This window comes from Clytia hemisphaerica, unplaced genomic scaffold, assembly GCF_902728285.1.
Source record: "Clytia hemisphaerica strain Z4C2 unplaced genomic scaffold, Clytia hemisphaerica genome assembly, whole genome shotgun sequence".
Lineage (NCBI taxonomy): Eukaryota > Metazoa > Cnidaria > Hydrozoa > Leptothecata > Clytiidae > Clytia > Clytia hemisphaerica.
The window spans coordinates 51,338-63,810 of record NW_027103534.1 but is presented as its reverse complement, the minus strand read 5'-3'; the positions used below and the strand labels follow the sequence as shown (position 1 = coordinate 63,810).

At 35.1% G+C, this 12,473-nt stretch overlaps 1 protein-coding gene across 1 annotated transcript; it reads left to right on the top strand.

The window, feature by feature from the left end:
- The first annotated feature begins 1,256 nt into the window (after window positions 1-1,256).
- Window positions 1,257-12,122, top strand: LOC136799928 (thyroglobulin-like). The gene is made up of 22 exons (XM_067056556.1): window positions 1,257-1,462; window positions 1,813-1,932; window positions 2,627-2,719; window positions 3,270-3,380; window positions 3,714-3,809; window positions 3,934-4,056; window positions 4,414-4,509; window positions 4,868-4,978; window positions 5,441-5,536; window positions 5,657-5,779; window positions 6,133-6,228; window positions 6,602-6,712; window positions 7,007-7,102; window positions 7,323-7,448; window positions 7,676-7,768; window positions 8,108-8,218; window positions 8,371-8,469; window positions 8,930-9,031; window positions 9,373-9,468; window positions 9,835-9,942; window positions 10,328-10,420; window positions 11,454-12,122. The coding sequence occupies exons 1-22, from the start codon at window positions 1,423-1,425 to the stop codon at window positions 11,645-11,647; spliced, it is 2,334 nt and encodes a 777-aa protein (XP_066912657.1). The 5' UTR covers window positions 1,257-1,422; the 3' UTR covers window positions 11,648-12,122.
- Window positions 12,123-12,473: the final 351 nt, after the last annotated feature.

Below are 12,473 nucleotides of genomic sequence, written 5' to 3'. Positions count from 1 at the left end.
ATCTAAATCAGCTTAACATTGCTACAAGTTCATTTTTGTTTACACAAGACTATTTCACATAAGAGCCTTCTCCATACACAATAAACAAACGGGAAAATCATTTTATCGGAAGTGTTGCATGGACGTCTTAAAGATGTCTCTGAAACATCAATTTGTTATTTTTGATTTTCCTTTAGAACGATTTGTTTGTTGTATCAAAATGTTTACGATTTCGACATCTCTTAGGTAACTAGTCCATACTTTTGTAAACAAGTACGTGTGTATGAGTGTCAACATCTAAACAGAAGCATTCCGCCTTAATTTCAAGTGTTTTCTCTATCAAGCAAATGTTAAGACGTATTTGTAACAGAACAATCAATACTGATCTTTTGTTATACGTACAGAGTGTCCAAGAATATCTTGAATCTTAACACATCATGGTTTTGTGGTGCACACTTGTATAAGCATAACTTTATTAAAAGAAATATTTATCTATTCCAATTACCACGCTACAGTAGAACCTCCAATTAGCGGACACTCTAAAAGGCGGACACCCCTGATTAGCGGACACTAATCCGATTCCCCAATGGTGTCCGCTAATTAGAGGTTCCACTGTAGTTTCATGCATAGATACATACGTACATACGTTATGAAAATTTGTACAAGATTGTTGAATTCTGTAGAGAGTTTTCATCTTAAAAATTGTCAATCTTTTGAATCAAAATTTGAAAGCGAGTGTTTATGTGTCTACATAAACTTCGAAATAAGTTCAGATCTCGAATTAAGAATGTCATTTTGCGCATCGCGATTTTTTCGCTTGTTTTTTGTTCAGACATAAATCACATCTTAAACTGCTTCTGGTTTTTCGTTCAGCGTATAAAGCATATGTATTTTTACCAGAGCTTCTAGAACTTTTGAAAAGTTTTATGATTCAAACAACTTGTTCTTAAACCACGAGTTCTAAGCTCAAAAAATACAATGTACTGTCAAATATGTATTAACATTTCAAGGCTGTTTTTTTTATTTTGTGATTTAAATTTAGTAGCTTTAAATAAACTAACACAAATTTAAACTATAACTAAACATTTCCATATAATTTCGAATATCTTTGTGTATAATTTTAATTTCTTATTTTTTATTTTGTAACATTTAAACCGAAAGCTCTGATACCTTTATTTCTTATGAAAAAAGCTTCTTACAACATATATCATAGCATTACAGCTTCATATTACAAATTTGTGCGAGGGGTCTATGATATTGACAAAGTAAATATTATCACAACCTGAACTTGTATAAAACGGGATTTGACCTTGTGCATCGCTTCACAAGGCTTTGTCGTGTTTACCTATCAAACCTATCAACGTAAACAACAATTATTTTTTTCTAGATATATAATATCTTCTCTCGGATTTGTCGCTTATCATTTTACGCTTAACACTCAAAATGAGAACAAGTATTTTTGTCTTTTGTCTCCTATTTGGAGGTAAGTTTTTTATACTTTTGTGTATTCGTTATTTAGTTTTCCTTTGTTTTTCTTTCCTTTGGATCACTCGAATCTCTATAACTCGAATATGTATCACTTTTATGCGAACATTTTGTTGTTGTTTTTTTTTAATTTGGCGAGAACTTGTTTTGGCGTGGCAGTAAATAATTTAATTTTGGCGAGAACTAATTCGCTGGCACTAGTTACCTTCGAATAGTGGGGAAATTTTTTTAACTCGAAATACACATATACAAGGAATTATAGTTTCAGTTTGCTGTGGGATAATTTTGGTTTGACATCTGTTGACATGGCTTACTTAGAAATTGAATGACTTGCTTTTTTATTTTCAGTAATCTTTGCCAAGTCATGCTTGGACGAGGTTAAAGAATTGGAAGCTAAACCACCTATGGTTGGCGCTTACAAACCCATCTGCCAAACCAATGGTCTTTATGCTGAAACACAATACCACGGTAAGTCCTAAGATCGTGTTGGATGATCTGGTCTTGGATTGAATAATTGTCTGTTACATTTTTGTATTAATTTTTATTACACTTACTTAAAACAAAACGGTGACTTTGAGGTCAAAACAGTACACATATCTTTCTTTTTTAGAACCAAAAGATACACGTTATTTTATAAGAACAATCTGTATAAAAACATAAGACTTCGGTGGCCAAAATTTTAACCCAAATTTATCTGGTCCCTGGTGCTGGTCGCCGGTCGTTATCGCCATTGGGCTCTTCCAGAAAAAATCCGTTCATGGGGGGTGGAGGATGAATTGTCCAGGGGTATTGAAAAAATACCAAAAAATTGCAATGTCCAGGGGGTAAATTCCAATGTCCAGGGGTAATTTTTTGTGTCCAGGGGGTTGATTTGATGTTTGTCCAGGGGTATAACCCGTGTCCAGGGGGTTAAAAATCAAAATGTCCAGGGGTAATGCATGAAAAAAATAATATATCCTCCACCCCCCATGAACGGATTTTTTCTGGAAGAGCCCATTTCTGGTCGATGTTTAGAAACTCCCATATTTTTATTTTGTCCAGTTATGTTTTATGTGTTTCATTGTTTCAATGTTCATTGATTAGTTTTGATAATCAGGTAGGTCCATAAAAGTATGACTTGTTTTATTTCCGCTTCAAGCGATAACTTCGTTTTTTATTTCAGCTAGTTACTATTTCTGTGTCAACCCGAAAACTGGTGAAAAGATCTTGGGAACCGATGTTCGTTTCCGAAAACCGTCATCATGCAAAACCACACGTAAGAATGCTATTTCTTCATATAGAAAGAGGAAAGAGCTATAGCCTGGAGATTCATGCTATTACTTCTTCTTTTTATATACTGATGTTGACATGAAATAGCATGGTTCGGGTTAAGAGTTTGAATTTCCCAGATTCTAATGACGGTTGAAAACACAACCAATCAAATTTTGTTATTCTGTCACTGGTCACATTTTCTTAGAGAAAACGCAAGTTCCGAAATTTGGTTTTAATTTCAGTAAGTGAGGACAGTGCTAAATTCGAATTTCCCACTGTAAATTTTTTGAGGTAGAAATCTGCCTCACATCTCAAACCCGTCCTGTATATATCAGATTATAAAAATCTCCTGTCTAAAATAGCTAGAGAAGAAGGAATCCACTATTCGTTATTAGCCAAGTTTTTGTTTTTGCACTTTTGAGGACAGCGGAATTATTCAAACAATTTGGAATAACCCGCACTTTTGACAACACAAACTCGCTATTATTTGAAATTTACCGGATATCATAATTCAAAATTAATAATTGTTCTAATGTTGTTCAAATTATTTTCAGCATGTATGTTACAACGTCACCAGGGTATGTTGAACTCCAAGCAAGGAATGGTCGGTCATTTTACACCACAATGTGAAGAAGATGGTTCTTTCAAGAAAGTTCAATGTCATGGTATGTTGTATTTTAACCCAATCGAAATCTAAAATCCAATTCAAATTTCACCAACATCTAAGATTAGAGAAATGATTTATGTTTTTTTACCAGTGATTAATTTCAATTTTCTAATGAAAAGATTTTACGTGTAAACATCCAATTGGGTCGACTTCTGAGATAGACTAGGGTTTTGCATGATGCAGATAGACTTCTTTTGGCTTCTAGGCCGAAAATCATACTATGCTTATTAAACCTTAGAAATTTTCATTAATGACCTGTTTTCTTTATTTATGTAATATTTACATATTATTTTTGAGATATGAAAAAAATTAATTATTTTTTCTTATACAGCTTCCACTGGCTTTTGTTATTGTGTTGTACCTGAAACTGGAGCTAAAGTCGTCGGAACTGAAGTCCGTGGAAAGCCAACTAACTGTGAAGCTACAGGTTAATTTCAACTTTATATCTTCTTTTTATTTATCTTATCTTAAAAAGCCTGTTAACCGAAAAAAGAAATCTTATTTTAATATGCCTGATTGATTACTCAAATTACTTTATATGTATTTTTTAGGTGTCAATAACGCCAAAACATGCTTGAAACATTTGCAAGAATTAGATGCCAAACCAGCATTGTTGGGAGCTTTCCGACCTGTCTGTCAAGCTAATGGACTTTACGCTGAAACTCAATGTCATGGTAAATACCATTAGATAATTTTGTTTGAATTCAAACGTTTATGATAAAATTAAAGCCTCTCATTAACAGTTTACAGGGAAGAGGATTTTGATCTTTCATTATCAGGGCCTATAAGATCAAGCAGACCTTTGAGGACTGAATAAAGTCTGTTTTATGCAGTCTTTATTGATGAGCATTGGCCGAGTAGTCAAGGTGTCAGCATGCTGTTCTTAGATAACAGAGCCGTTTGGCAATGGGCTCTGTGAAAACAATCGAATGACCGTTTAAAAGTCTTAGATTACTGGGCTATCCACGTAAATATTAACTATTGGATTGGTAATTATATTCGTCAACAATTTTGTTTTTTGTGTTCTTTAGGTTCTACAGGATTTTGCTTCTGTGTTGTACCAGAAACTGGCAAAAAGATTTTGGGAACTGAAATTCGTGGAAAACCAAAATCATGCAAAGCTTCACGTGAGATACGCTTTAATCTATTTTCCTTGTTAAATAGTTTGGTTCTAAAAGATTCTTAGACACGAAAGTTTCATTTTATTATCATGCTGTAAGTTAACAATTCGTAATTCATAGGACTAAACCTGCTTGAGAGTGAGGCTTTACCCCTGAGAAAATAAAAGACAAATCAAGTAAAAGAAATAATTTGAAAACTTACTGTATACCGTATTTTCTCTATTCAGCACCGCTTTCTTTAGAGACCTGAAATTTACATCTCGTAAATGGCATCTCGAAAATGGAGGAAATTCATTCACATTTTTATGTTTGCAGACTAGAAAATATGATTTATGACCAATTACTTTTTGTTTTAACTTTCCAGCCTGTTTATTGGCACGTCACGAAGGATTATTGAAATCACAAAAAATGATGGTGGGTCATTTTACACCACAATGTGAAGAAGATGGTTCTTTCAAGAAAGTCCAATGTCATGGTATGTTGTTATTGTCATTCTGGTTGCTAATGATGAGCTATCCCGTAGGGGGCGCACTCGGTCTAAAAACATTCGGGTCTTGAAATTGGACCCTGGCAGTACAAAGAAGATTTTGCCAAATTTGACCTTTACTATGCATTTCCTTGAAAGATTTCGTCCATTTTTTAAAGAAATAATAGTCAGATTTTCCAATGTTTTGGCCAAACATCTTAGTTTTTCTTTAATCTTTAAACTCTTATAGTACAATTTTTCTAATTACGACCCTATACTTTAGGAGTCTCGAAATAACACACCCTCAAATGTACCTATGGAAGGTCGCATACCTTGAGTCCCCCCAGTGACCTACTCTATTCTGAAAGGCAATCCTGTCTCAGTAGCTAGTTACTTGTTGACCACATACCAGACGTTCTAAGATTCCATTATGAATTATTCCATTGAATAACAATTATTTTTCTTATACAGCTTCCACTGGCTTTTGTTATTGTGTTGTACCTGAAACTGGAGCTAAAGTCGTCGGAACTGAAGTCCGTGGAAAGCCAACCAACTGTGAAGCTACAGGTTAATTTCAACTATATCTTCTTTTTGTTTATCTTATTTTAAAAAGCCTGTTAACCGAAAGAAATCTTATTTTAATACTGCCGGATTGTTTACTCAAATTACTTTATATGTATTTTTTAGGTGTCAATAACGCCAAGACATGCTTGAAACATTTGCAAGAATTAGATGCCAAACCAGCATTGTTGGGAGCTTTCCGACCAGTCTGTCAAGCTAATGGACTTTACGCTGAAACACAATGTCATGGTAAATACCATTGAATAATTTTGTTTGAATTCAAACGTTTATGATAAAATTAAAGCCTTTCAACAACAGTTTACATGGAGAAGGATTTCAATTGTTCATTATCAGGGCCTATCAGATCAAGCAGACCTTTTGAGGTCTGAATAAAGTCTGTTTTATGTAGTCTTTATTGATGATCATTGGCCGAGTGGTCAAGGTGTCAGCATCCTGTTCTTAGATAACAGAGCCGTTTGACCATGGGCTCCGTGAAAACAATCGAATGACCGTTTAAAAGTCTTAGGTTACTGGGCCCACGTAAATATTTTAACTATTGGATTGGTAATCATATTCCTGAAAAAATATTTTTTATTCTTTAGGTTCCACAGGATTTTGCTTCTGTGTTGTACCAGAAACTGGCAAAAAGATTTTGGGAACTGAAATTCGTGGAAAACCAAAATCATGCAAAGCTACACGTGAGATACGCTTCAATCTATTTTCCTTTTAATAGTTTGGTTCTAGAGATGCCTAGACACGAAGGTTTCATTTTACCATTATATTCATATTGTAAGTTTACAATCCGTAATTTATAGGGCTAAATCTGCTTTATAGTGAGGATTTACTCCTGAGTTGTTTGAAGAAAAAAATGGGCATGTAAACCAAATGGGCATGTAAACATAATTCGAGACGAACACTTATACCTTATCTTCCCAACTTTCTCGCCGCTTTCTCTAGAGACCCGAAATTGACATCTCAAAAATTGAGGAAATTTATTCAATTATCTACGTTTGCAGGGAAAAAATTACGATTTTAATACCGAAAAAAAATACTGCCTCTTCTTTTTTGCAGCCTGTATGTTACAACGTCACCAGGGTATGTTGAAATCACAAAAAATGATGGTCGGTCATTTTACACCACAATGTGAAGAAGATGGTTCCTTCAAGAAAGTTCAATGTCATGGTATGTTGCATTTCTAAGGAGTTTTAATCCTTTTCTTTTTTAAAAGATTGGGAAAATGGAAAAAATCTTTTAATAGGGCCTTGGAAAGGTTTTCCCTTTCTTCAGCACCAAGGCTTAAAAGCTACAGGAATCACCTCCTAAAATATTAACTTTGATCTTTGAAAAAGTATAAAATTTAAAAGTTTTATTGCGGTCTGGTCAAATCTTGCTTCCTATTTTTGTTAGCTCTTACTTGATCATACCAGATACTAGGCCCTATTTCGTTGTTAAGACAATTTTTTCATTTCGCCAAAGGTTCAACTGGATACTGTTTCTGTGTTGCTGCAGACACTGGTGTCAAAGTGGAAGGGACTGAAGTCCGTGGTAAACCAACAAACTGTGAAACTGCAGGTACTTACTGTTGCAGATAGTTCTCGGACGAGTAAGGACCTTAAGAGTCCGAGTTAAGAGATTCGAATTATAGGAACTATTTAAAGAGGGTTTCTCTTTAAAGAGGACTTGGAATAAGTTCGAATGCGAGAGACTACTATGGGTATTAAATAGTAGAATTTTTTTAATTGATATCAATCCTATGAAATTTATTTGGCATTTTGTTTTTTCAATCTTCTAGGCATAGACAACGCCGACAAGCCATGTCTCAAACAATTGAACGAATTACAAGCTAAGCAACCACTCCTTGGACAATTCAAACCCAAATGTCAAGCTAATGGAATGTTTGCTGAAATGCAATCACACGGTAAGAGGTCACATCTGATCCCAAATATCCCTTCTCCGGTTTTTGATTCAATCCGAAGTTCACAACACGTTGTCTTATCGTCTTCAATTTCTTTCTTAAAAGTCAAACAGTCATGTGTGGGAAACTGTTACTACTTTCAGGAAAAGGTCCTCCGTTTAAAAAAGAGACAATCAAGTCAATAGCATTTCAGGTGGTTTTCTTATGTTTCTACATTTTTTTTCTTTAAGCGGGTTATCACTACTGTGTTTTCCCTAAAACTGGCGAAGAAATTAAAGGAACTCGAATTAGGTTTGCACAACCTAAAACATGTAAAGCTACACGTAAGCAACCAAGTTAAAACTTTTATTTTCTCGTCGACTGAATTCCCAGTTTTTTGACACTTGACCAAATAAATCCTTCTGCTTTCTAACTGTATGAGATACCTATTACATACCTGTGATAAAGTTTATCTGTATGGAAATATTTCCTTTCCTATCACCCAGGATGCTACCTTATGATTGAACGTTTTCAACCATATCTAATTTCTCAGCATAAACCAATAAAATCAACTCTACTCTCTTTACAAATACAATCAATTAAGGCACAAGGATTGACTGTCGCTAATAGCCCAGTTCCACTAATAAGTGTTATAATAAGTGTATTTTAATTATTTTTTGCAGCCTGTTTGATCCAGCGTCATCATGCCATGAAAGATTCAGATCGTGGCATGGTTGGTCAATTCACACCACAATGTGAAACTGATGGCTCCTTCACTGTCACTCAATGTCATTGTAAGCTTGCAAAAATACCTTGGCATTTTATAGTCAACTTATCACCCTCCTTTGTCAAATGATTTCACAGAATTCGACATTTTCACAGATGAAAAAGTGAAAAGGTCATATAGCGCTGTTTAAAATGATAAATTTCGCCCTTGTTTTCATAGCATCCACTGGGTTTTGCTTCTGCGTTGTCCCAGAAACTGGTGAAAAGTTATTGGGCACTGAATTGAGATTCAAGAAACCGAAGAACTGTGAAATGACAGGTAACTATCAATTTCCGTGTCTTTTTTGAATATGTCTCATTCTATGTATGGTCATTTAATGTGATCCAATCAAGTACATACCAGTGCTAGCGCCGGACAATATATCCTCCCAGGGTTCTATAGAAGGACCAAACCTCGACTTGACAGTATATATTATATACATATATAAGAACATTTACCAGTTAATTTACCACAATAAGACCAGTAGCGTGGTGGGTCGACTAAAATTCGGGCAAACTGGGGAGGCAGTTTTATAGGATTTTGATTTTGGCGCCCCCTATTAAAAGTAAATATCTTTGCAAAAATTATGCGAGCGAAGCTAGCACGAAAACTTTGGGGTATTTTCTCTCTTTTATACCGAAAACTGTGATATCTAAGGTGTAAAAGAGCAAAGGGGCGTCGAAATTAGTAATCAGAGGCGCTATGTTACAGATCGTAATACGACTCTTTAATTTCTTAGAATGTATGCACGAGCGTCACCAAGCATTGAAATCAGGACTTCTTGGTGTCTTCAAACCAGCTTGTGATGAAGATGGTCTCTACTCAAATGTCCAATGCGCTGGTAAGATTGTAATGAAATTCTAATTAGAATTAAGCGAAATATCTGTCTTTTCAAGAAAAGACAACTAAATCCAATCTTAGGCTTTTTCATCCAAGCCAATTAAACGATTCCCTACCTATTTTCAATGCTTTTTAATTATTACTTTTTTTTTACTGCTTTACTTTTAGTCGGAAATGAATGGCGGGAAATATATACAGTAATGAGTTGGATAACAATTATTCTTAGTTGGAAATGAGAAATGAGAAATAATAATGAGTTAGCACACAGTTGAATCTGAATCACTGTGAAAATACTGATTTTGAAACCTCGATAATTAAACTTTTTTATTGTTTTCTTTACAGAGGGTATCTGTTATTGTGTTTTCGCAAAAACTGGAGCTAAAGTTCTTGGAACAGAATTAGAAAGAGGTGTCCGACCAACTACCTGTGAATTGACAAGTAAGATGTCTTTGCTATGGAGTTTATTAGACATTTTAGGCCTCATTAAGTTGGTATGGTTCAGTGTACATGGAAAATAAACTAAAAAAGTATCTGTTATTGTTACCGAAGCCATTCATCCATAGTTACTACCCAAGTCACTCATACAAAGTCTCCTAATGGATTAAACGTGATATCTTTAAACGTATGATATTTTTCTCAGTTGAGACGGGGTTTTTACTAGATACTTCAATAATTGTTCATTTGAAGTAATAAAAATGACGCGTTCTTTAGAAAAAGCAAAGAAATTGTTTTATTACTGGTTAACGATCAACCAAATTAAAATAGAGCTTTTAAAAACTCCATCTCGTTCCGTTTTCATTTTAGAATGCTTTAAGAAGCGTCATGAGTTTTTGAGCCAAACACAACCATTACTTGGTGCAAGAAAACCAGTTTGTACTGCTGACGGAAATTTCAACGCTGTTCAATGTCATGGTAAGTTAATAATATCCAGGCTTAATTGACTCTAATGAATAGAAAGCCTTGAGCTTCTAGAACTTTTGTTGAGCAGACGTCACGGTTTCGTATCGCTCCGGTGTGGTATTTGTTACGGATAGGAAGTGTTCATACTCATTTTGGATCCTTTTGGAGCAAGAAAACGGAGCAGTTTCGATATGTTTTGCTTTGTAACGCCTTCTTTTTTGACGTTTCCAATTTTGACGTTCACACAGTGTTTTCGGAGCGAAACCGAACGTAGCATGTGAACGTGGTCTGAGTACCCGAAACGATGATTTTGAAGGGATATTACACAATACCAATATCTGATATTATTTGTTGCTATTTGTGTAACCCACTGCTCCATATCTTCTCGTTGTTATAGAGGGAGTTTGTCATTGCGTTTTCCCAACAACTGGTGAAGAAGTCTTGGGAACAATGACTCGTTTCAGAAAACCCCAATCCTGTAAACTAACTCGTAAGTAGGCTACGTCATATCTTCCTTCGTTTCGAGCGTAAAACTCCTGCTCTTCGGGGTACGAGCACTGCTCTTGTTTTGAATATTGAAATTCTCCGGATACATCACATGAGCACTGAGGTTTTAATGAAACAATAGAGAGTTTCGAAACTTAAGCCAAACAGAGGTGTTTTAAACATTCTTTTATTTGAAATCTCTATTGATAAACATCTTTTGTGAAAATTGTCTATTATGTTTAAACCTATTAATAAGCGATTCCCGTTGGGAGTCACTAGTGACCGCCTATAGCAGTGCCTATAGACGTAAGTATCTTAATGATATGAAGGTTGACAAAAGAAAATGACCTTATCTGTACTCAAAACCTCTAACAATAAACTTGTTTTGGAGACAGCTGTAATCTGTAAGCCTGAACAATATATGTCGAATCTGTGTCACAAAGCCGGTGGGATCCCCACTCCGGAAAATTTGGTCAAAATATGGTCCCCGGTGGGAAAAATAATCTACAATTTCAGCCCCAATCAAAAAATGCACAAAAAAACAAAAATTAGAATTTTTATATCCCGCTGTGGGAAAAGTTCGACCGGGGATGTGAGACAGTGGTGTAATAGTCCTAATCAAAACTATACTATAATAAACTAAAACTTACATCAAACTTGATCTCAGTCGACGTCTGGAACGCTCAATTTTTCAACAGGAAAAAAGCAAAATTTGCTATCCTTTTGATTGATCCCAGATCCACTTATCTTTACCCTTCTTTTGACGTATCAATGATCATGCCTAAGGTCCCTAGATTTTTTGCGCTAAACATGTCCTAAGTTACAAGAGCAGAAAAGATTACGTCATTAAAAAAAGTTTCGAGTGAAAAAATAAAAGATTAAAAGAAGTTCAACTTTTTTAAACCGTCCCATCAGATTTGCCCAATGGAATTGCCGACCAATGACCTTACAAAAACGTTAAAAATGTTTTTTCTCATTTCGCGTGAAAGTGAAGACAGGCTTTTAGAAGAAAATCTTTCTTTTTACAACCTTTTTAGAATGTGTATTAGCAAGACATAAGGGATGGAAGATGGCAAGTTATGGACTTCTCGGTGTTCGAATTCCACGATGTGCTCCTTCAGGTGACTATCAAAAGGTCCAGTGTAGAAATGGAATGTGCTGGTGTGTCAACCCAACTACTGGTAAAGCTGTGGCTGGAAAGTCTGCTCAATGGACTGTCCCTAGTTGTTAATTGGTATATGTAGTTGATCGACCTAGGTTTTACTCATCTTGTTTAGCCTACTAGTTTATGTTGAGGTGTCCGAGAAAGATTCGGAGCATAATTTATTTGAGGAAAAATCTTTTATAATGTCGGCTATTATTTACAACACCTATCGTTATCGTTCTATTTAATCACCTTTGGGATTGCATATCTTTTGAAGAAAATTTCCATCTTATTGATGTAATATTCCAAAACTCAGAAAGCTAACTGATCGATGCTATTGATTCTACTTACACTTCATAAATTCTGCTCGTATTTTTTTGGGTCACACTGCATTTCTATATTCCATTATCTTTTTATAATAGATTGTTTGCTAGTTATATTTTCAGTTTGACATTTTTGTTAGTTTGTTTTTTGTATAAATTTTGTCTGTTTGTAATATAATGTTTTCTTTTTTAATCTTTTTGAGCTTTGAAGAAAGAATATGTTTATTAAAAAGTGAGAATTGCCAGAAAATAGGCCATTTTTCGACTTGTATTCACCTGTGAAATCCTATCTTTTACGCTTTTCCTATATAAGAGGACCGAAGCGGTTTTCGTGGCGTGATTGGCGCTTTTTCAATTTTGTGATTCCGTGATTGAAGATTTTAAAGTGCGTGATCGTAGGAACCACATGACCCCCGTCACAATTTTCTTGGGCAACATATTCTTTTGGCCTCCTTGGCACGCCGGGGGCCATGAACCAGCGTGATGAATGTGATCGTGATAGAAGGAAAATTTAACTCGTTATAACGTGATTTTGGAATTTGTTTTTTTGCTTAATTGCGTAATTTTGAAAGGTGACTAGGGGGGCCTCA

Bases quoted from the DNA above. Each gene is read 5' to 3' on its own strand.
- LOC136799928 (XM_067056556.1), top strand. From the start codon at position 1,423: ATGAGAACAAGTATTTTTGTCTTTTGTCTCCTATTTGGAG. The intron at 3,810-3,933 runs GTTAATTTCAAC...TGTATTTTTTAG, and splicing joins AACTAACTGTGAAGCTACAG to GTGTCAATAACGCCAAAACA. The intron at 8,470-8,929 runs GTAACTATCAAT...TTAATTTCTTAG, and splicing joins GAAGAACTGTGAAATGACAG to AATGTATGCACGAGCGTCAC.